Source organism: Puccinia triticina, chromosome 6A (assembly GCF_026914185.1).
Source record: "Puccinia triticina chromosome 6A, complete sequence".
Taxonomy (NCBI): Eukaryota; Fungi; Basidiomycota; class Pucciniomycetes; order Pucciniales; family Pucciniaceae; genus Puccinia; species Puccinia triticina.
The window spans coordinates 2,002,053-2,027,381 of record NC_070563.1 but is presented as its reverse complement, the minus strand read 5'-3'; the positions used below and the strand labels follow the sequence as shown (position 1 = coordinate 2,027,381).

Sequence of the window (25,329 nt, the reverse complement as noted above, 5' to 3'; positions counted from 1 at the left end):
TCCTTGTATAAATGCCATTGTAATATCAAGTTTGGTCACTCAGCATAAAATCACTTTTTCAGCTTGGTCGAATCTTGATTCTCACTCAGCACACATTAAATTCAAGCTTGTCAATTTGTGTGTGGTGCCTTTCTCTTCTGCTCTTTTTCATTTCCACGGGTCTGTTGTAGGAGCAGACTATCGAGTCATCATATTCACCTACTGCCTGTTGTGGACGATGCCTCCATCTCAACCTGTGACAACCGTGTCAAACATTCATTTCACAACTCTTTCCTTATGAAACTGCTTTATGTGTGCCCCATTTACAAAAAGAAAAGAAATAGAAACATGGCCATCCATCATTTTTATGTTGCCTGAGTATTCAATAAATGTTCACACTTCATAGATTGTGATATGTTCCAGTTACAAAGCATATGATTTTGTTTTACTCTTGAAATTTTGATCTCTCTGTAGTTTTTTCTTTCTCTCTCAACAAAACAAGCCAAAATCCGCCGGGAAAGTTCAGCAGTCCTTTCTGCTTCCCCAATTTTACTTCTGAATCTTGTGAGTCCATTAAAAAAACAGCCTAGAAAATGATAACTTGGGACAATCTGTAATGCTTCTGCTTTGCATGCCATTTTTAATATTTCAGATTGAACTTGGTAAATTACTGCTTATCTCTGCTTTAAACCTCATCAGAAGCAAAATCCTGATACATATGGGCAGATCCTTGATTTTATTTGTTATTTACATTTATTTCATGATGAGCTAGATCTTTGATTAGTGGGTCCCGGATTACATTATGTTCAAGAGCTTCCTACATGTCCTTGAATGCTTCTGGAGCAAATACGTGTAGTTAAAATTGTGAAATTCTTACTCTATCACTATCAAGTTAAATTTACTCTCTGCTTCATGTTTAATTTTCTCCCGCTGGTAGCAATAGTATAACATGTGTAGTGTTACTTTGATTGAACAATTACTGTGTATTTCTATGTATTTCTGAACACTTGGCTTTCAGGCAAGACTATGTTTTGATGATTTTACAACTGATAAGCGAGTCTTATAATAAAGGTAACCCTCGAGGATAGTTGTCGAGGTCATAAGAACCCCACAGAAGAATATCAGGCTGGAGTACTTGTTATCAAGCGCCGCAAAGCCTGTCCCAACAGGCGCAGGTAATTTCACACGCATCAATCCAGAGGAAACCGGTCCAGAAATTATATTTCCGATTCCCCGTGTCATTGAGAATGCGCTGTACATTGTCATGGTGGTGTTTTCATCCACTAAGGTGATTATGATAACCATTGATCAGATCTTAGTCGGGAGACGTTTTCATCTTAAAAAAGACTCACCTTTTAATCTCTGTATTCTAGAAAAATAAAGGGTTGTCCAGCAGCCAGAAGTTCCCCCAAAAACGATCGCAAACATAATCAGGCTCGCTAGTCCTGTCGATCCTAGACCACCCCAGATTCCAAAAACACTGAGACTTGCAGCTGCGCTTGTGTAGCATCCGATCAAATAAGGTGAAAAGTGGTCGGATAAAATCCCGAAAATTATTTTGGAGAAGATACTAGATACTGTGAAGAACTTTGTTAGTTAGATTTCGGGTTCGAGTTCTAATAGAAGATCAAAATGAATGAGGATTGGGAAGATTTACCACTGAGCGAAGCGAGGAGGATCATCCCAGATGAAGGTCCCAGGGAAATAGAATGGGCATAATCTTTTTCAAGGTCGTAGTAAGGAAGAGATGCTTCTCAATTCTGAAAGAAACTTTCAAATCTTTATTGACAAACCAATTTGGTACTTACTGGGAAGATAAAGTGCCGGCAAAAAGCTGGCCAAGGCCTGAAGAGTGTTGGAAAGTATGAAGCACCAAAAACTTGTATCCTTGAAAACGGCGACATCTCCGAATGCCGCGAGAAAATTTCCAGAATTTGCCTGTGCCAGTAGTTGGGGCGGTGTGACAGAACGAGGTTTGATCACATACGCTGCGACTCCGCACATGACTGTCAGCACCAATGCCTTGAGAGAAACAACGTTAAGAGTCAGTTTTCATCATGAGAGCGATGATGAGCCGCTAGGGCACGCTTAGGGCTTACACAGTACTTCAAAGCCTTTCCAGCACCATCCATTGGTAGAAGGATCTCTAAAATGATGGGAAATACTAGTCCGCCTATTCCGCTTCCTGACATTTTGCGTTCCCCGGTTAGACATGCTCCGATAAGATTCAGGGGGAGAAATATAAAAAGACCAACCAGAAAAGATGACACCGTTGGCCAGGCCCCTACGTTCCGAAAACCATCCCGGAAGGTATGAAAGCTATTCACAACAAGCAAAGAATCAGGAATTCATTTATTTTTTTTGGATAGAAAGGCTCGGGTGAGGGCTTAACAGGCGGAATATAAAGTGCCACACCACCGAAGCCGTACCCCAGACCCAACGTCAGCAGAACGTGGATACTCTACAGAGAGAATTTAAAAATCGCCGTAAGTTAGTCGAAAATCGACGATATTTATCTTAGAAGAGAGGAAAGGATATATGGAACTGACGTTTTGAGAAAAGCTGGATAGAAATATACTACCCAAAAAAATCACTAATCCGACATAGGTAATCGGTATTTTTGATCTGGGATAAAAATTGGTGACCATTGTGATCGCCGGTACTGTTATATTTTATACTGTCAGCGCTATTCACATATTTATATCCTTCAAAATGAACACTCGATTTGAGAAGAGTTGGAGGGAACTTACCCAGAGAAGCCATGATCCCAGTGTTGACAGTCCCGACAGAGGGTAAGATAATCGAGGCCCCAGGTTCACTCTGAAACTTTGAGTGAAGGTAGAAGTCGAGTAAGACGCCATAAGAAGCACTAAAACCCTGAAATGAAGAGAGTGAAAAAGTTCAATCTTTCGGAACAAACACGCATATAACTTGTAAGGTAAACCGTGGAATGATATACCCATATAGCGAACTCCAACATAAACATAGCGACAAGATATTTCCATGCCGCCCAATCTATTCCAACAAGAGGTTTTTGTTCGAGGGATTGGCCAGGCGAAAGAGAAATAGTCTCTGGAACAATAGCTGTACTTGAAGAACTGGAGTTGTTTTTTAGGGTCATCGCACTTCGTGAAGCACCATTTTCGAAATATATGTCTGGACTGTTCCGGTCTTGATAATGATTTTTGACTTTGTTCTCATCCTTGGTGCGACAAAAAGTAGGCAAAAATGACGAGGAAAACAGGTTGGACGAGGCACTTTTAGAGTTGTGTGCCATCACATCCGGCTGGACCACTGATACTAACCTTGCCTCTTGGGATTTTGACCAACCTCTTCACCTTGCGAGCTGCCTATATATATATATATATATATATAATATGACTTGAATGCATCATGGCTGTGATTGGTTGATAAAAAGGATTGCTTGGCGGCGTGCAGCAGCTGATCCAGTGAGTGATCCTATTGCGCCGATATTCAACAGGCATACATTTTTCGGATCTTAATTGAGTCAAAGATAGTGAAGAATTGCAAAATTGAAGATTTAGGCCTGCTCAGATGCAGCACTTCTGGTGCAATCTTCAAGCTGGAATATCTCGGGAATATGACTTTGGAATAACAACGCATGAAAAGGTGTAAAGAGCTAGACAAACGCTTCGATCGACGAGTCACATCGTCGTTAGGTTATTTTCGGTTTTCAATGTACCTATTCAATTTACATATTTCCCACCCCATGCGATACCCGACTATCCAGTAGCCCCTGTTCAGGATGATGTTCGGGCGGCGAAGCCGACCCGAGACCCGTCGGGTTTTGGGTCGGGTTCGGGCACATTCTTGAAGAAAATGACATGACCCGAACCCGACCCAACCCGACTTGTAAAATTGTCGGGTCGGGTTCGGGCAGTCTATTTCCTAATCGGGTAAGCTGCGACCCGACTATGACGCCTCCAACAGTCAAATTGGGGGCTTTTGGCTATGAGGTCGGGTCGACCCAAGACCCGAACCGACCCAACCCGGACCCGACCCAAAATAGTATGACATCGGGTCGGGTTCGGGCAGCATATTTTAAAATCTGCCCCGACCCGACCCGACCCGCGCTAAATGTCGGGTTGGGTTTGGGCGCTGTTTTTCGACCCGAACCCGACCCGTTTACATCCTGAGCCCCTGTAGCCATTTGGCGCGCCTCCCATATCCTCCCTACATTTCCCTCTCCCTCCGACATTTATGGACATATACATAGAGCATCTCCACCGTGGTCTTTAAATCAGGTCTCTAACGTAACCCACATTTGGAGACCCAATTCCCAAAAACAACCCCACCGCGGTCGCTATCTAACTTAGCACAGCGTGAATCGCAAGACTCCGAAGGAGGGACTTGTGTGACTAATGTCAAAATTTTGGCCTGAGACCTTGAGGTGTTTTGGCAGGGAAAAACCTACCCTCAAAATTGCCCCACCTTCCTGGAGGAAATTCTTTGAGTCAAATGGACCGGCTGAAAGGCCTGATTCTTCTCCATATTTCTACGCAAGACAGATGGCTAGGGGTTGTGTACATTGCTGTCCAAGATTTCTCTGGGATAATCTTGTGGAGGAGTGGTCTGGACACTTTTGTGATGGTGCCACTTTTTTCCACCACACCATATTTTTTCACATATTTTGAAGAATTAATATATTCCCTTCCTTGGTTTGTTAGTGAGAGTCTCTCTTGGAGCTTGTATTTTGCAGTTATTCCACAATAAGTGGTCTCCCTTGTACTGTGGGTTGTACAGATTGAAAATTTGGTACCCTGTTTGAACTGTACAGGGGTCATAGCACTCACACATCCACACAAATGGATGAGAGGAAATGTTGCAGAAGAAGTAAGAACCCCAGGGTCCCTCTTGGAAAAATAGAAATTTCAATAATTTAGGGTGATTTGGAGAACTCTGCTCTGCAGCTCTGCCAATGTTGTAGGGCTCCAAGCAGGGTAACTAAAGTAAAGAAAGTATACTAATAAAGCTCCACAAAAGTCAACTGTAAAAAATAAAGCTCCACCACATAAAAGAAGATAACTCTGTCACAAAATCCGTGAAAATGCAAGAAAAACAGCCGTAAAAAGTCCACAACGTACATGAAAAATCAAAAGTTTTTTCTATGACATATATTTACTCACCCTAGGCCTCAAGATACCATCAAAAGGACCTCAGAAATGGATTCTAAAGCAAAATTTACCCCTAGTCACCACTGGAAGCGTCACCAGAACCCCACTGGATTGGAAGTTACACCCTCTTGGACCCCTCATGGACACAGCCAGCCCCAGTCATCAACCTGTCAAACCCCTCAAGTCACCTTTCCCAGGTATACAAATACTCAGCCCCAGTCATCAACCTGTCAAACCCCTCAAGTCACCTTTCCCAGGTATACAAATACTCAGCCCCAGACAAACACATACTCCTTTTTATCCCCCTTATCTCCACTCCATATCCAGGGGAACAACCCCATTTCTTCTGTATTTTACATGTCCCTGCTTCATTTATGCACCCCTTGCAGCTACATGCAGTCTTCTGACCCCATTTCTGCACTCCTTGCATTAGTCTGACATCCTTCATGCACACCTTGCATGAGGTAACCCTGTATTTGACATTTCCCCGCTTTGTTTATGTGCTCCTTGCATATTATGACATCATCTTTCATTTCTCACCCTTCTGAAACTGCTTGTCCACAGCCCACCAGCTAAAATCCCTCATACAGGGTTTCCCTTGTAGCTAAAGTCCCTAACATTTGTCTATATAAGGAGCTCTCTCCCCCCCAGTTGTTTTTCCCTTGGTTCAGTACCCACCAGTAATACAGATACCAACCCTTGAGTTTTGTCCCTTTTTTCCTTTGGCTATTAGCCAAAGAAAATAATGCCATTTTCTTAATCTAAATGCCAAAGGACAGCAGAGCTGGCCGGGCCAGCTCCACTGGAGCTGGCGCTGGATGAGCTGGCATACATTGTATTAGTGTATCCAATACATACCAATACAATAAGGGTGTTCAAAGTTGAAATCATAAAATCATAGAATCATAACGCTTTTGAGTGATCATTTTTTATGTACCATTTTAGAATTGTTGCTCTTTTTTGAGTGATTGGGTGTTACACATTTTTTTCAGATTGAAATTTTATGAATTTATGGTGTTATGATTTTATGCAGTCAACTTTGAACACCCCTAATGTATATCTGTATCCAATACAAAGCAATACAATGTATTGTTTTATCCAAAAAATAGCAATACATTGTATTATGCATATCAGAGAGGTACCAATATGTATCCAATATGTATCTGATACAGTGGACTATACCCCTTGCCAAGTGTTTTAAAAAAAAACATCCCTAACCCCTAACCCCCAAATGGGGAATAAGGGCAGTGGGAATTGAACTGGCAAACTTGCTGTAAGGGGTTTTGCAGTGCAGACTAGGCTAACAACCATTGGTTGCAGGTTTTGTGGCTAGGTTCCTATGAAATCAGCTCTGCCAGCCCGGCCAGCTCCAGCGCTCCTTTGGCTTTTAGACAAAGAAAAATGCACATTTTTCTTTGCTAAGAGCCAAATAATTATAGTGCCACAGGTGCAACCCTTAGCCATTATTACAACCCTTACACTTTAACATACCATATCATCCCTCAAACCTGCAACAACAACTGAACTCACTCTCATATCTTTTGGTTGACATATCATGTGCTTGTCACAAGCTACCCGGTTCCTGGTTCAACTCCCAACTGAGACATATACACTTCTCAGCCTAGGCACTCTTCTCAAATTTATATATCACCCCCTTGAGGACCTGTATTCAACCACCACTGGAATCATCAAGTCAACTTTCACCCTTTTCACTCATCATAAACTCTCACATCTTTCACATACCTGTCATCAAACAACTTTATCTGGAACTAGACCAGACCTATGACTTGATTAAAACTTGCCAAGCTTACCTTGGTGGGTCCTGTTATCTGATAGCAGAAGGGCAGAGTTTGCACCTCCATCATACCCTCCACCATTCAGCAAAAGGGTTCCACAACCACTTTTGAGTTTTACAATGCACACACTTGTCATCCACCAAGCATGCAGGCACATCATCCACCAAGCTCTGCTCTCATGCTAACTCCTGTTGTCTCCACCGCTTGCCTTTGCCCGCCATCAAACTCCTCTCCCTAGCTTTGACACCCCTATCTAGCCTATAATTTCAGGATCCCACATGCCACCTACGCCTTCTTTGGCTGCCACAGCTTCCCCCAATCACCACCTCTGCTAGCCAGTCCACACTGGCCTTCTCAGTTCAAGTCCAGTTCCGCCATTGAGCTCTGCGTGTTGCCACCTTGCTGCCTTTAGTTGTGCACTCTGACCTGCTCTGCTCCATTCTGTGTTGTGTGCACTGGCACTGATTTCTCCATGGAAAATTTTAGATTGCCAAAATTGATCACCACAATATGTGTGTTAGCTCACAGCGTCTTTGCTGCCTTCACTGCAAAAATAACTTGGTCAACTGCTTGCAGTTGACATGCAGGATACTCAAGCCAAGCTGCCATTGTAACTCCACATGAATGCAGAAGTGCCTTTGTTGGCACAGTAACTGTGCAAGGTGCACAGTGACTGTGCATTGAAGCTTGGGTTAAGTCAAACCTTGAGTAATGCTGGTGTAACACCACAAGCTTCCTTAGAGTTTCCGCATGTCAACTGCTCACAGCTGACACAGTTTTTTTTGCAGTGCTTTGTTCCCAGTCTCACTTTTTGTCCATTAAGAATCAGAAACAGGCAGATCTTTGCCTCTGCACCAGGGGAGATTTTGAAGCACTCTCCAGAGAGTGCCATACTGTACCCTTTTTCTGTAACTGTGCTGGATGCTCTTGATGAAATTAGTGTAAGAATTAATGAAAAATTCTGGAAATAATCCACAAAGGATCTGAAAATGATCCTGGATTCATGCATAAACCATTCAGAAGTCATGCAGAAGTCAACTGGAACATAACTGGAACACGGTTGAAACCACTAAGACACAATGGCCACAATCAAATCATAATTCAATTTGAACTGTTTGTTAATTGAGATGAATTCTTGGGGTTCAATTCATATTATTTACATGTGTATGAAGGTGGTCATTGTTTTCACTTTGCTAATGTAACTGTCATGTGTGCGTGTGTAAGTTGGTTATAAATCACATTTTGGGCCTCACACAGATCAACAACATGTACACCCCTGTTAGAATGATGTGAAAGGCCCATCTGAATTGGCATATTTCTCTAAAGAAGGCTGGTATCATCTAGAATTGAGTCAAACAAAGGATGAAAGTAGGGGAAAATATGAGTCAAGTCAAGCTTGGAGGTGTGTGGTCCCAGATTTGAGCTAGAACTCCTGGTTTCTTGACATATATAAGCTTGTGAGTTGTTTTTGTGTTTGTTTGTTTTCCAATGTCAGTTTTTTTCACTTTGCCAATGTCACCTTTGTGTACGCGCGTACATCAGGGTGACAGATCACTGGAAGGGCCTTTCACAGCTCCATTACCAGTAAAAACTGGTCAGAAAGCCATGAAAGACCCTGCAAGTTGCATTCACGTTGTGTGGAACCCCTTTGACATAGAGAAATTGATCAACAGAAATTTGCCATAAATGAGTAATAATTGGGAATTGATTAACTATGATTTCATTACAGGTTGTAATTGAGTTATCCCTTGAAAATTAAATGGTTCTATACAACATTGCACAAGGTCCTGTGACAATTCCACATCACTTCTGACACACTTCCCATTGACTTCTGAAGAATTTATCAATCATTTCCTAATCCACATCAGACTCACATCAGACCCAGAGCAACATAAAATTAGACTCTGGAACTCTCTAGAGAGTGTGTCAAAGTCTCCCCTGGTGCTGGGTACCATGGCTGAAAATCACTGCAACTGATGCTATATGGTGCAGGAACTGGAGTGGCAGAAATTCTTGAGGCTCAAAATGCCATTGCAACACTTCAGATTGGTTGGACAGGTTGAAATTCATCTGGGAGGAATTAATTGCGCCCCTTCTGATCAACAAGACATCTTTTTTTGCCCATCCAAATTGCATAACAGTGGGTGGTTCCATGGTCCTCACAATGACAATAGTAGCAGATCAGTGGGGGGGAAATGGCAGTGGAAACCTGTGGAGGTGCAAAACTGGAGGGAACTTACTTCTTTTCCGCTCAGCCTCTGCAAGATGCAGCAATCAGTCCACCTGAAACAGGTGGCGGAGATCCAAATAAAGCAAGTTGATGCCCTAAGGGAATTGGGAAGATCCACAAGCAGAGAAGAAGGATTAGAGATGTGGAGTCAGAAATATGAAAAGAGTATTGGAAGTGTGCTTTGGCACACTCCTAGTAGAGATAGTCATTCTGGACCCGGGTACCACACCACTTTACAGCCATTTTCAGGTACCCATTGCCACACCTGGCACCACCTGGGAGGTACCATGGGTACCACCTGTGCTATTTTTGGGTGTGGCATCATCCTGCTTGCCACATGCGGCTTGTTGCCTTCCTTTGCAAAGAGATGGAAGGCAAACAAGCCAGTATTTTCTGGGAGGGACTCCTCCTGGAAAGCAAGCCAGTGCTTTCCAGGAGGGAATCCTCCTCTTTGAAAATAGGAATCCCTCCGGTCAAGGAGGAATACACACCTCTGACCTCAGGAATTGATCCTTCTGGTTAGAGGCATGTACACCTCTTTGACAGGAGGAATACCTCTGGTGAAAAAGGTGAGTCCACCCAGAAAGCTGAATATGTTACCAGCTTGCCGGTGTGGTAAGCCTAATCAAAACCTTATTACATCACTCAGACACTCAACAGGAAGGAATCACCGCCCAACACCGTCTAGAAATCACTCTGGTAAATGTAATACACGCCCATGGACACTTCATAATAGCTTAGAATCATCTCTACAAGGCGCCTCAACTTCTCAGTATTCACTTTCATGGATGGCCCTCCACTTGTTGGTTTGTTGCCCTTTCACCTTGTTGGAGGCTTTTTGTACCCTGTTCCCATCTTTCTCTTCCTCTCATAACCACCTGTTTCCCCTCACTATAAATGTAGAGCCTTTTGGCCCATTATGTTTGTCCCCCATCAGATTGTCACTTTGCATCCCTGTTCACAGAATAAGAATTACATAGCCTATTTTACCACATATTTTACAGTATATTTTCCCCCTTGATTTTGTCTAGAAAGCACTATTCTCAATAGGGGGGTTCACAATAGGATTTTAATAAAACTTTAGAGCCCATTTTAAGGACTTTGTGAACCAATTTTCAGAAAACGTAGAAGTTGCTCTGATTGCCAAGGAACACCCAAATGTGAACAGCTTAAAAAAATTCCAAAACATTGTTCATAAAGGCCTTAAAATGAGCTTTAAAATTTTATTAAAATCCTATTGTGAACCCCCCTAATACTTCATCAGCCACACTTTTTTTTAAGAGTCCATACTCTTATTCTTGTCCCACATTACTCTCCCAACCTGAGAGGCAGCTTTTCACACACTCATCCCTCTCTAAGCTCTATTCCCCCAAAGAGTAGTTCCACACCAGGTAGACCTCACTTGCCCAGCTCAATACATATGTATCCAGCCCGCCAAGATGACTCATCCCTTGCCAAGATGGATACACAATATCCAGCTTGCTGGGATGAATCTTCTCAGAAAGCTGGATATGTGTATATCCAGCTTGGCTAAGGAGGTCTCACAGCGGGCTGGTGACATTCAGCTCCCTTGGAGTATTCCTTAGGAGAAGAGTTTGTTTTGGCACACTCCTAGGAGAGGAGTGTGTTTTGGCACACTCCTAGGATAGGAGTGTGTTTTGGCACACTCCTAGGATAGGAGTGTGTTTTGGCACACTCCTAGGATAGGAGTGTGTTTTGGCACACTCCTAGGATAGGAGTGTGTTTTGGCACACTCCTAGGATAGGAGTGTGTTTTGGCACACTCCTAGGATAGGAGTGTGTTTTGGCACACTCCTAGGATAGGAGTGTGTTTTGGCACACTCCTAGGATAGGAGTGTGTTTTGGCACACTCCTAGGATAGGAGTGTGTTTTGGCACACTCCTAGAAGAAGAGTGTGCTTTGGCACAATCCTGGTAACAGAGTGCCGTTTGGCACACTACTACACCAACAATGGGCTGCTAAGCTACATTAAGTCAGTAGTTCAGTGCAGCATAGCGGATCTAAACTACCACTGACAGGGTTTTCCATTAGTGGTCAGTGATTTCCCGCTACGGCTAACAGGCACTCCTTGCAACTACAGGGCCTCTATCACCACTATTGGTCCTAGAAGTTCCATTCAACCGCTAAAAATTCTTATAGCGCTGTTAGCACCTGTCAGTGTAGTGTAGCAGCCCGTAGCAGGCACTACAGCTAACCGCACTATTCCAGGAGCTACACAACTCTAAACTAGCAGATAGCATGCGCTATGGATATTTTAGCATAGTGGCCCACCGTTTCCTACACCACAGAGTGCTGTTGACTGTGGCTCAATGCAAAAATTGGGTTTGGGCTTACCCTCCCGCATTTCACCAGATATTTAAGGGGGCTTTATAGCGGGAAAATATGGCAACCACAGTCAGCTGGACTGCAAGTTTAGGGTCAACAGAAAATCCTCATGTAAGCCTGCTATCATGCAAACCACCAACGCTGGCCTCCTGTTGGGGCAATGCAGCTGGCCACTTATCCAATGTGAGCCACTGCAAGTGCCGCGGTGGGGATTGGGTTAACAGCCATTGGCCGCATCAACAAAAATGACCCAACCCTGATTTGAACCCATGTCCTCTTTCCCCACCCAGAACACCCGCGCATCCCAGTTATGGCCTACTGCTATTTTCCTAAACACCATTTGTTGACCATCATGCTGGTTAAAGCAGATAAGTACCAAGAAACACAAAGTCTTCTTCAAAGGTCCTCCAATTCTTTCAAAGATCTCACATTTCATTGTTTTTGTGCAATGTCTCTGCTGTGTAGCCTTTTTCCTTACGTGGAAAAAGGCATGGAAAGCTTAAAATTGTGATTCAGGCCCCATTTGAATGGCCATTCTTATACATTTATCTGTAAATCTGACAGCTTCCTTCAGGATTTGGAAATCATGCAGATCACGTCTAGAGCCTCAAGGGCTTGATTTCCCTGCAGAAATTGAACCTTGTGTCTAAAATGAAATCTGTAAGAGTCCCAGATTTGAGGGGAGCTCATCAGTACAAGATTGTGTGATATTCATATATTTATATATCTTTCTTAGGGCAAATACCTGTGGAGGCCCCTTCCCCCTAGGAAGGTCAGAACACACTTTTGTGTACAACTCAGTAGGTTCTTGGAGCTGGCACGCTTGTGAGATTAGGTGGGTAAGTAAAAAATCCAATACAAGATAACAGAGAAATTACCAAATGAAGTTACTGAGATTATCACACCTGTGTCACAGATGTATACACTTCAGCCACCACCAGATAAAATGTAAGAAATAGAACATTCCCAAAGCACACTCCATTCCTAGAAGTGTGCCAAAGCACAATCCATTCTTACCATTCCTAAGAGTGTGCCAAGTACACTCTGTTCCTCGGGGTATGCCAAAGCACACTCTGTTCCTACACCACATTTCATTTCCTGGGATGCATTGTGTTGGCCCAGCCTTGGGGTCTGAAGCAGGGCAGGCTTGACCTGTCTGCCCCATATCTGACAGCGGAGGTTGGTCAACTGTAGAGATGGCTCCATTGCACCCGGATACCTGCGGCCTGTTTTGACTGAATCCTGACATAGGAACCCGCATCCGCACTTGTTGGCAGGTACCCGCACAGATACCCGCAGATACCCACCCCTTGAAACTCACCTTGGGGACCGGAGGGGACCCCTTTTGGTCAAAGAGGCATGTCCTTGGCGACCAGAAGGAAGCCCTTCTGGTTGAAATAGGACCTCTGCAACCAGGAGGTTGCCTTCTGGTCACCAAGGTAACCTCTGCAACCTGGAGGTTACCTGCTGGTTGCACGCTGAGTTTATTTAACCTCTGAAACCAGGATGATTTCATCTTGGTTGCCAAGGCTTTATAACCTTCCTGACCAGGATAAACTCCTCCTTGTTGCCAAGGTTTTTTAACCTCTGCAACCGGGTGGATTTTTTCCTTCTGGTTGTTAACCTCTGCAACCAGGATGGTTATTTCCTTCTGGTTGCCAAGATACATCCCCGGAGACTGGAATGAATCCCTCCTGGTTGATGAGGTTGGGTTTCCTTGGCAACAAGGTGGGTTTTTATGGCTGCCAATGCTTTAAAACCTTGGCAACTGGAAGGGATCAGGCCTTCCAGTCAAAGCAGTGGGGGGGGGGGGGGGGGGGTGCAGGCAGGTGTGGATTGAATTACCCGGGTACCTGCCTGATTTTTCCTGTAATCTCAGGCATCTGCACCCGCTGGCAGGTGCCTGCAACGCGTTTGCCAGGGCCATCTCTAGTCAACAGCAGCAATGGGTCAGACACATGTTGGTCTGACCCATCTGAGCTAAGTGTCATGCCAAGACAACCAATGTACTATGTCGGCATTACACTTGGTTTGACCAGTGTAACACATTTACCCAGCCAAGACCATGTGGCCAACGGTGTTGGCAGGTTGGGCCAACCCAAAGGGCCTGTTGGCTTGCCAATCCACCAGGACTTGCCCAACTGAGCAATCCAACACTGTTGGCTGGTTGGGTCCGCAAAGAACCAAGGTAATGAACACCTTTTTGACCAACCTTATTCCTTGTTTGAGCCAACATCAAGCCAGTCATGGATTGAAAGAAAATTAAATTAATTACACAAAATTCCAGTTCATGTTGTTGTGCAGAGATTTGCCAATTTTAAACACCATGAGTTGAGAAATGTGTACACTGAAAAGATTTGAGCTTCAGGGTACCAGAACTCAAGGGCACAATGAAAAGGGCCAAGATGCTTTGAGAAGAGGGGGCAGTGAGGGTGGGTAGCTCACCGGATGCGGTTTGAGGGGAGCGCGGATTTTTGGAAGAAGAACCAATGGGTTTGATTACTTGTTGCTAGGCTATGTTACATAGGCTAAGTACAAGGAATCAACTTGTGGTTGAAGACACAATGAATATGAAATGAAAATGAATAGAAGATGCTCAAAGCTCAACAGAGATATCACAAGAGAAACACAGGACACAATTGGAGAACACACGCACACAGTATAAGCAGTACAAAGAAAAGTCAACAGGCTATTCTGATCAGGGAAACAAAGTCACAAGGCAGTAAGCAACAGAAAAATGATCAAAAATAAAATACAGAACAAGTGTGAGAGGTCATAGGATTGGGAAAGTGAGATCTTATGGAGACTTTGAGGAGGTGAGCAAGGTGGGGAATGGAGGTAGAAGGCAAGCATAAAAGAAATTCCGGGGGAAAAAAACTCAACATACACCACAGGATCTATCAAGATATCCTGGGATTTTCCAAAACTGTTGCATGAATCACACTTCCTGGCAACCACTAGGACTGCCATCAATCATTATGGTTGTTTGGTTGGTCGTACAACAGCTTTTAAATCTCCCCAGGCTTAACAATACACCACGGACACAATTTTAATATTTCAGTTCAAAGAAACTTTGAATGGGCATTAATCCATCTTTTTAAACAAGCATTTGAAAAAAACTCAAATATTTTTTGAACAATATGTGAGATTTTTGATTTTGACCCAGTTGGTGATGTCCCAACTGAATTTATTTCCAATCAAGTTCATTTGAAGCAACTTCAAACAACCTTTGGAGTTTTGTGTCCGTGGTGTATCACCTCTTGCATTTAGTTTTTACCGGCTTCCATAGTTCATTCCTCAAAATCATATGGTTGATATGATGCAGCTTTTACAAGCATCCAAATAACAGTTTTGATGACCCAATTTTTGATAGGATGACTGGGTTCCTAGAACAAGTTGGGAAAGCATCCAAAAGTTGTTCACAAAAACCAGAAATTACTCAGGATGGGCAGGTCCCCCAACCATGGAGGCGTCAGCACAAACTTGCTGGATTGATTGGTCAACAAATGTGTAATTAATTTGCTCCAACATTGTTGGTATGTCTTGCTCTCCACCAGGATTACATTGTGACAAACAAAAACACACCAACCATTTCTTTTGTGGTAATATCTGACTGCATCAGAACATTTACCCCTGCGTAGGAAATCAACATTCAGCAGATGCTGAGGCACAGTATAAACGGTGGGTCGCTACTTTACGGTTATTGATATAGTAACATTATTGTAGTGATTTTTGGTCCCTCTACGCTAACCGGACCGGTAGCCATGGGGAAATGTGGTGCAATATTGATATCGCACCGGGCAGGTGTTTTTTTTAAGGCCGCTATGATATCTATGCGCAGAGCAGCAGATATTTATCAATATATTGATTGATAAAAGGCTATTTCAGGGCTGATGTGGCCTTTCACTGCTTAATAAAGTGTTGCTCTGCTAGATAAGGGCTAATTTGGCCCTTAATTTCTTGATAAAATTTTACTTTTCTCAATTACACATTACTTTACTAGTAACAGCTGTACAAAAAACGGGTCAGTTACAATAACTGTGACACAGCTATCTGCGCGCTAGCGTCAACAATAACTGTAAAAATGTTAGGCGCAGTTTGCTACTTTACTCTACAACCCCGGTTAGTGTAGAGTAAAGTAGCGACCCACCGTTGAGTCAGTATCAACAGAAATTTGACCTGCACTGGTGGTATATACAAATGCAGAAGATTGGTAGGAAGACTGATCAAAGCCTAAGGGCATTTCCATTTCATATACTGATCATAATTTTCCTGGCAGTGCCTTTGAGCCCACTATGGAGCTCCTACGGTGTCAGACCACAGGCAGAGCGGTGAGGGGAAAGTGCTATGAAGCTGCCCTTGTGGCAGTCCGTACAATATCAAGCGGAAAAGGGTTCAAACTATGATAGCAGGGTTGGGGGTAGATTTGTTTAGAGACTGAGGGAATGGATACCTTTTGCAAATGTATAGGATTGAGATTTGAAGGAAATGTGTCCGATGAACGGTGTTGGAGAAGAGGAGGAGGGATGTGCAAGGTTTAAACTATGAAAATTGAGAAGTTGGAGGTCAAGGATGCGGAAAAAGAATCAGGGAATAGGCTCAAAACTCTGGTGGAACTTGGAAAGAATCAGGATCAGTATAAAGAATGATCAAAAATTGATGGTATCCTCCTTGGATCAGGATGGAAATTGCATGGGGGACTTATCCAAGCTCAGCGGAGCTTGAACTTATACTTATGTCTAATACAAGTGGTGTGCACCTGATCCTTGTGTCCAACACACGTCTACCGTTAAGAAACCAATAAGCATTGGGAAACAACCAGAACAAACAACACAACCACTGTGTGACACTCTGCAACTGGAATAAAAATGGGAAAGGAACATCCTGATGTTGAGACAACAAAAAGAGGGAAAGGAGGGGTGGAAAAAATAGAAAACAATTTTGGAGAAAGAACTAGCAGAAAGAATTTAATGGGATGGGAAAACTGCACCAGCGGGGGCGGAGGCGGAGGCGGAGTCTTAACTATCCTGCACCACTACCTTTTGGGGGAGGGGGGGGGGTGTTTGTGAGATCTTGAACAGAAAGAGTCTTAAAGATTGGCTGCTGGCTCTGCTCAATAAATTGAATTTCACCATGTGTACCGGTTTGATCACCACACCGCACCTCACACAGTTGTCAAAAAAAAATCACGGTGTGGTGATCAATTCTGGAACACGTGTCAAATTTTCCATGGAGAAATCAGTGCGGAGGGCAGACAACACGGAACGGAGCGGAGCAGACCACACAACTGAAGGCAGCGGTGTGCAGAGCTTGACCGCAGAACTGGACTCAAACTGAGCAGGCCAGCGCGGACTGGCTAGCGGAGGCGGTGATTGGGGGAAGCCGTGGCAGTCAAAGCGGGTGTAGCTGGGGTGGAGGCGGCGTGTGGGATCCTGACATCATAGGCTAGACAGGGGTGTGGAAGCTAGGGAAAGGAGTTTGACGGTGGTCAAAGGTGAGCGGCGGAGACAACAGGAGTTAGCCTGAGAGCGGAGCTTTACAGATTATGTGCGTGTGTAGCGCTGGGCAGATGACAAGTGGGCGCCTGTGAACGGAGTTAGTGGATGGCGTGCGTGGGAGGCGGGTGGAGGATATCTTTTAGTTCTCTTCATTTTCTCTATAAAACCACAGTGGGGGTGGGAGGATTCTGCCTCATATACTCCCCACAGACTCTCTTGTGCGGTTTTTACTTTACTTGGCGGACTGTTGTGCTTCTTTTACTTTGCGTGCGTTGCGGAGCAGAGTTTTACATGGCAGACTTGCTTTATGTGTTACGGTTTTGTGCTTGCTTTACAGCTGTTTTCTTGTTTTTTTGCAGAGTTTTGTGGCGGAGTTGTCTTCTTTATGCGGTGGAGCTTTATTTTACGTTTTACGTTTGCAGAGCTTTATTTTTTACGTGCTTTACTTTATTTACCCCGCTCAGAACCCTACAACATTGGCGGAGCTGCGGAGCAGAGTTCTCCAAATCACCCAGCTTTCTCTGGGACAATATTGCAGAGGATTGGCGCGGACACTTTTGTGAGGGTACCACTCTCTTCCTCTACAACAGACCACCCTCAAACTCACACTTTTAGTCTGTAGCTACCTTCTACCCGCCTACACCACCTGTGCAGGTCAACATTCTGTTGAAAATCTGCCTCCGCGTCCCCTGAACATTCATTTCCTCCACAGGGGAAAACTTTTTGATGCTGTCATAAATTACCACAAAAGAAATGATTGGTGTGGTTTTGGTTGTCACAGACTCCTGTTGGAGAGGGGCAGACACACCAACGTTGTTGGACCAGCAAGGGTTCTCCACATTTGTGGGCCAATCAATCCAGCAATTTTGAGCTGATGCATGCCCCCTGTGCGCCAGAAGCGTGTTGGGGTATCCATCCCTCAATTTTGGCAATGGGTTGAGCCCAAGTGTGCTAATTAGCAAAAGGAACTTGCGCAGGCTTTAACCCACAGCCCGACATAATCAGGAGGCACACTCGAGGGGCTCCTTGCCAGTTACACTATGCAAAATTTGCAATGCCATCAGCCCATATGGTATTCTGTTTTTTTTTTTCTGAAACAAAAAATACAGGTATAGTAACTTTTTTTTGCCCCTGGTTGCTGCAATAACGCACTTAACCAGGTGGAAACATAAGGCAATGAAATGTGGGCTCCTGATGATTGTACAGTCAAACCATTCCACTTACCAACACTGGGTAGTTACGCTACCCGTAATGGTAGCGTAACGGTAACATAACAATTGTTGGACCATTATTGTTACCGTTATCTGTAATGCAAGATTTTTACGTTATAAATATCCATCCTAGCCAATTTTTTGTTCTAATTACGTTATCTTGTGGGGGGGGGGGGGCGGGGATTTTTTCCCTGTAGTTACATTACTGAAATCAATGAAGCAATGTAATTACTAGTAATTTAACTGATAACGCAAATAAATTCACTATATATTTATTGTTTTTGGGGGAGGATTGCCTTCAACGCCTTCCCGGCCTCCGCAAAGTCTCCAGTCAAAGGGATATTTTCGCGAATCCACATCAGGCTACTAACACAGCACAACATAGTTGAGGGAAGTAGGCTCCCGCGTCAACTGCTACACACATCTGAAGCTTCCAAGAATAATATCTTGACAGCGCAGGAGCTCCCAGCAGCTCCCAGATAGGCGCGGGCCATGAAAGCCGGTGTGGGGTAACTCCCCTGGTTCGCCTTTCAATAAAAAACAATCAATGAGCATATGCAACGCTGCTGCTAAAAAGACAAGTAGATCAAAAGAAAAGAAACTAACTTTCCACCATTTCAAAGGATTATTCTTGTGGTCTATGGACCCTTGCTTGAATAAACGGTTCGCGTTGAGGTATGTCTCAATCTCATTGTCCTGAGGGGTTGGTTGGTGTGTCATCCGCGAAGCGACGCGGGCCATGAGCAATGTGGGTTCAAGAGCAGCCAGCTTTTTTATTTCAATCACATTGGCATCTGTAGCATGTGTGGTGGCATGTCTTTTCCGTTCCTTTTCAAGTTTGAACTCATTCTGAAGAAGTGCAAGGCACTTTTTTACCTTGCTGCTTTCAAGACCAAAACCTAATTCGAAGATGTGCATCCAGTGACACGGATGCAAGATTGTGTAAATAATTAAGGTTTTGCAGTCCATGGCCTTGGCTAGATATCTCTCAACTCGGGAAAGCATTGCATGGTACATTGGTTAAAGGTAATCGGTTTTGAGCACATCTGAGATCTTCTCCTTGAGACCTTTGCTCAGCTCTAGATATTTGGGAATGATGTGTGTTCCTGTTGCTGAGTTACCTTCCATCTGGGAGGTGATCTCTACAAAAAGCTGAGTTGATGATGCATCAGTGGACTCGGAAATGTTAGTTCTGACACACAGAATTTATTTAATGCTAAACTTTAACTCATCATTAAGACTTTCAATCTCTTGCCAGTCTTTTGGGGAAAAGAAGATGTTGTCAAAGTCACCGACACCCTTCTGTTGTTGATCTTCCTTGAGAATTTGATCAATAACTTTCTTGGCGTTGATAGCTTTCCTGTAGCTCTGGTATTTGATATTCCAGCGGATACCGTATCCCGCTATCAATGGAGAAACTACCAATTTAAGCTGTTTAGAAACACAATCAAAATTGGCCCGCTGTAAGACTCAAAAGAGGTTGTGAAACCCTTTTGCTGAATGGAGAAGGGGATGATGGAGGCGCAAACTCTGCCCTTCTATACTATCAGCTAACAAGACCCACCAAGCTAAGCTTGGCAAGTTTTAATCAAGTGATAGGTCTGGTCTAGTTCCAGATGAAGTTGTTTGATGACAGGTATGTGAGAGTTGCGAGGGTTTATGATGACGGAAAGGGTGAAAGTTGACTTGATGTTTCCGGTGGGGGTTGAACACAGGTCCTCAAGAGGGTGATATAAGAAGTTGAGAGGAGTGTCTGGACTGCGAAGGGTATATGTCTCAGTCGGGAACAAGAACCAAGTAACTCGTGACAGGTGCGTGATATGCAACCAGGAGATATGAGAGTATGAGAATATGACAGTGAGCTCAATGGTTATTGCAGATAAGAGGGATGATATGGTATGTTATAAAAGTGTAAGGGTGATGATATGGTATGTTATAAAAGTGTAAGGGTGATGATAATGGCTAATGGGTGATATCTGTATAACTGGTGGGTACTGAACTGAGGGAAAAACAACTGGGGGGAGGGAGCTCCTTATATAGACAAATGTGAGGGATTTTAGCTACAAGGGGGACCCTGGATGAGGGATTTTAGCTGGTGGGCTGCATACAAGTGGTGTCAGAAGATACTAAATACAGACAAAAAGTGGGGTGAGAAATGAAAGATGAGGTCATACTATGCAAGGAGTGCAGAAATGGGGTCAGAAGACTGCATGCAGCTGCAAGGGGTGCATAAATAAAGCGGGCACATGTCAAATACAGAAGAAATGGGGTTGGTCCCCTGCATATGCAGTGGAGATAAGAGGGATACAAAAGAGTATGTGTTTGGCTGGGGCTGAGTATGTGTATACTTGGGAAAGGTGACTTGAGGGGTGTGACAGGTTGATGACTGGGGCTGGCTGTGTCCATGAGGGGTCCAAGAGGGTGTAACTTCCAATCCAGTGGGGTTTTGGTGACGCTTCCAGTGGTGACTAGGGGTAAAATTTGCTTTAGAATCCATTTCTGAGGTCTCCAGTGACGCTTTCAGTGGTGACTGACGGTAAAATTGGCCGTAGAATCCATTTCTGAGGTCCATTTGGTGGTATCTTGAGGCCTAGGGTGAGTAAATATATGTATGAGAAAAAACGTTTGATTTTTCACTTTTCCGTCTACCACACCGCTGCGCTGCTGAACAAGTAATATGTTTGATCACTGTATCAAGCTATGGGCAAAAGTTAGTGTCACCAATTAATCAATTATGCACGTCTAGTACATAGCCAAAAAAAATACCTTTTTGGTAAGATCTTTGAGTTTGCTTGACTTGACATGTTTACTACTTGCACCACCCAAAGAGTTTGTGACTTCTTCCTCATTTGAATTGCTGTCAGTGGCCGCAGCAAGTTCTTCTCCCGCGTCAGAAGCCTCATCGTCTGCGTTACTGTAGTCAGCATTGGAATCAACATCAAGCGCATGTTGTCCCAAGTCGCTCTTGTCAACCACTTCGGCCTCATTGACTGGTAGGGGACCTGACGATTCAGGTTCCTTGGGCTCCTCTTCCTCAGTGAGCCGTCCAAGAACCGGGAAGAAGCCTAAGACCAATTCTTTTGCTGTTGATATGCTTATATCTAGTACATTATGCTTCTACTATAGTTATGCTTTGGTGTTTTATTTAGTTGGTCTGATCTCTGATCCTGGAGCTCTCTCCTCACTGAATACAACCCACATTGTCTCTACGTGCCAACAGCTCCTGTGTCACAAGACTCAGTCCGTGAACCTCAGTCCTGCAACCCCTGTGCCCCTCAACATTTGCTTTCCCTGGGGGCAGAGTCTTGAGTGACAATGCGGCGAGACCCGCATTGACAATCAAAGCCAGTTTGTGGCAAATGCACTGGATGTGCATTGTTGTTGGGTCCCAATCAACATCACCCACGGTGGTGGTACCGTTGCCGTTGGTGAGTAAGTCATACATGTAACTGGCCATTGTGTTATGGTTCAAACCCAAGTCAGTTGTCTGGGCAAGCATGTATAAAAGTAGGAAGACCTAAGTAAGCGTTGTAACGGTCAAGTACATATACAATTTACATAAGAATTCAACTTATCTTTTGATACAGCTTATTCTTTCTGAGTAATGTTGCAATGGGCCCCGCCAAGAGGTGACCGGCGTGCTTCCAAGGTATCATCTTGAGAGTTAGATGTCGGACAATGTACTGCCAATCTTGGTTGACATAGGCGACTGCCGCACCAATGAAAGCAAAACGGTTGCCTTTAGTCGTCCACACATCGTGGATCAGGGTAAATTGATTTTCGAGGTTCTTTTTAAAGCCAACACCAAACAATCAGAAAGTTGGTACATAATTCAAAAGATTATCCACATATGTTTAGCTTGTTGAAAACATGAGATTTGAGGACGGAGTATATTTTCTTGGCCTCATCAGCGGACCATTGTTGTCCGTAGAGCACAGCCTTGGGGTTTGCAAACTGAAAAGCGGCACGGAGGAATGGATCTTCAATTTGAGACCACGGCAACGCCTGGCGGATGTGCCACAACATCAAGAGCTGGTTCAAGACCCAATTCACAAAGGCTGGCTTGATGAATACTGTTAGCCCAGTCTGTTTGTTTGGAGCAGCAATTTTTTCGGCAACAGTTGGCGGTAACTTGATGCCCGCTTGCTTGGCTTTCTCCCGACAGGGGCAGCCTTTCTAGTTTTTGTCCGCCTGGGTTGACCCATCCCAATGCGTTTTTAGATTTGCTCGAGATGATTTTTGTGCTTGGTAGGTTTTTGGGCACCACTTGCACTTGTACATCAAGGCAATACCAGGTGGATCACCTTCCCTCCGCACAGGATCCTTGAAATAGTCAAGTACATTTGCGTACTCATTCTTCTTTTTGTTGTTCTTTGGCCCGTCGGCGTCGGTAGAATCCTGATCAAAATCGTAGGTGTTGCCATTAGAATTGAACTGGAAATAAAGGTGAGAAAAATCAAATCATTATCAATCAAAATCCAGTAGAAGCCCGGATGGAATGACATTTATTAGAATATACACACCTCTGCGCGAGAAACTGCTCCTTTAACCCTATTTGGCTTGCTAGCTGGCATGGCAATTGTATTTCTTGTCGAAGCGCTTGTATTGCTTGTCGAAGCGCTTTTCAAAGAATTCTCTGTGCATTGCCTCTTCTTAACCGGCTTGCTCGTCCTTTTGCCTTTGGTTTTTGATTGCACGAAATCTACATTGGATGACCTTTCTGCTGGCCGTTTCTGAGTCGCTGGACAAGTTATTTTTACCCAAGAATCAGAGGATGGGGTCACCATGTTTGGTGAAACTACTACAGAAGAAGAACACCTTGATTGGCGCAGTTGAGTCGTGGATGTATCAGTTCCATGTCCATCATTTGCAGACTCGGTCAAGTTCTCTGCTCCTATGGTTCGAGGGCCATGATTTGATTTGAAATTGACTATGAGTATGAGTGACTGGTCTGTGGTACGGGTTCAATTAAGGATGTGGCCGGGAAATAATGCAACAAGTTCTACCTGAAGGTATATGATTACTTTGGGGCTAGATTTTTGAAAAGTTATCATTGGGTTAGGTCTGTTTGACCCCTGGATAATGGGATAGAAAAATATCCAGGGGTGGGGCACTGTAGAGCATGTGTTTCATTGCAATAGCACATTATCCAGGGGTGGAGCGATGTACAGCATCTGCTTCACTCTGATAACGCACTATCCTCAAATATTATCAATACATTATCTGTTTCAGGAGGAAAAACAAAAAGGCACAATTACGTTATGGCTGCGCCAAGAAATCAAAAATTACTGGTAGCAGTAACGTAGCCGGGGGGGCACTCAGACTGCTACGTTACGGAAATAACGTGGATAACGTAGGGTAACATAATTACCCAGTGTTGCACTTACCTGGTCCTTGCGGTAATAGCACCGGCTTATTTAGGAACACCGGGTAGCTCTTGTTCTCTGCGGCTGCAGATGGGGTGGTTTGTTCCCTTCAACTATTTCACAATCAGTCAGCAGCCTTTTGTGGCTTTGTGAGGATTTTCCCCTCTCAGGGGACTTTGCTGAGGCCAAAAAGGCTTTGGGTGCTCTGATCCCCAAGCCCAAGAAATAGATCGATTTTCATCCCTACAAAGTAGTGGTACTGGCCACATCTGGCCAGTATAGTATTGAGATTTTTTTTGTTTCTTCCTTCATTTGGATATAGTACAGTAGAACCTGTCTTGACCCATACCCCTCCGGAGAACAACTTTCCTATGGGTTATCACAGGTTATGGGTCTGGGCATTTACCTCCCAGAACCCATACACTAACCCATACCTCTCAAGACCCATAAATTATATGCGTTTGGACAGGTATCCGGGAAGCCTTTAGCATTGCCTGTCAAAACCCATATCTTTTCATGGGTTTTGAGAGGTTTATATTTCTAGAAAAGCTTTGTATGTATATGCATACTATCTACATATGTACATACATTAATCTACAAGCTTTTTAAGAAAGAATCAATTGATAACTGTTGAGAATTTTGAAGCAAAACCTTATCAAGATTCTTGCTATATTTTTCTAAGACATCTTCCAAATCTTGAGAGATGGGTGAATTATCATGATGTAAATAATTAAATATAGTTGAAAAAGCACTTCACATTTCCTTGATTGTTGGCTTTGGAACTGGTGGAGGCTCGTCTTCAAGGACTTCAATATCGTTACTGTTTGACTCTTGATGCAGCTGGAAAACTTCATCCAGTGAGAGAAGACCATATTCTTGAGTCTCGCCAATGGGGTTGAGAAGCTCGGAAATCAACATTTGGTTTGTTTTGTTCACTATCCTGAGTGCCTCGAGTCTAGTCGCTTTGGTTTCTAATTCTGTTTGCGCTAGATTCATGCTGACATCTGTGTTTTTGCTGTACGAATGAGCAAAAAAAATGACATTGGATTATGAACATATGTCCGACCAATAATTTGAATGTAGCTTACTTGTTGGTTGAATTAACCTCATCGGATTTAGATGTTATCCCAGTGTGTTTCCAGCAATTTTCAATTGTTGCTCTGGTGACCGAGTTCCAAGCCAAACGGCTGAGTCGCATTGCTGACAGCTGATTGATAGCATAAATATTTGAAACTGTTATATCCATGTTGAAATTCCTGACAGCATGCAACATGAAACGGCGACGGTGGTGTGCTTTGAACGTATTGATGATACCTGCATCAAGTGGTTGGACATGAGAGGTTAAGTTTGGCGAAAGAAACTGGAGGTTGATATTTGAGAGACCTTTGGGTGGTGATTGATGGCCTGCAAAGTTATCAACAAGAAGAAGGATTGATCGCTTTGAATTTTTAAGTTGAGAATTCCAGTTCCTCAGCCAATTCTGAAAGATGGTGTGATCCATCCAAGCCTTTGTATTGTTGTAGTATTGATAACCGAGTTGATGACCAGTATTTTTCTGAAAGCACCGAGGACGTTCCCATTTCCCAATAAACAAGAGCGGAAGCTTCTCGGTTCCAGTAGAGTTACAAGTGAGTGCAATAGTGATCCGTGTTTTGTTTGATTTTATTCTGTGCTCTTGGTTGTAGGCAAGACCTCTATCGGGTGGCATGCTAAATCAAACATGTTGGTACATACATAGATCAAGCAAATCAAGGGAAAAATGAAGTTGG

At 43.8% G+C, this 25,329-nt stretch overlaps 1 protein-coding gene across 1 annotated transcript; it reads right to left on the bottom strand.

Annotated features, from left to right (window-relative positions):
* Positions 1-993: 993 nt before the first annotated feature.
* Positions 994-24,758, bottom strand: PtA15_6A266 (uncharacterized protein; the record flags this gene model as incomplete). Its single annotated transcript, XM_053169953.1, has 11 exons — positions 994-1,262; positions 1,332-1,556; positions 1,637-1,699; positions 1,788-2,001; positions 2,079-2,298; positions 2,409-2,440; positions 2,529-2,641; positions 2,730-2,856; positions 2,939-3,077; positions 24,318-24,575; positions 24,649-24,758. 11 exons carry the CDS (start codon positions 24,756-24,758, stop codon positions 994-996), a joined length of 1,770 nt encoding a protein of 589 aa, XP_053021193.1.
* Positions 24,759-25,329: the final 571 nt, after the last annotated feature.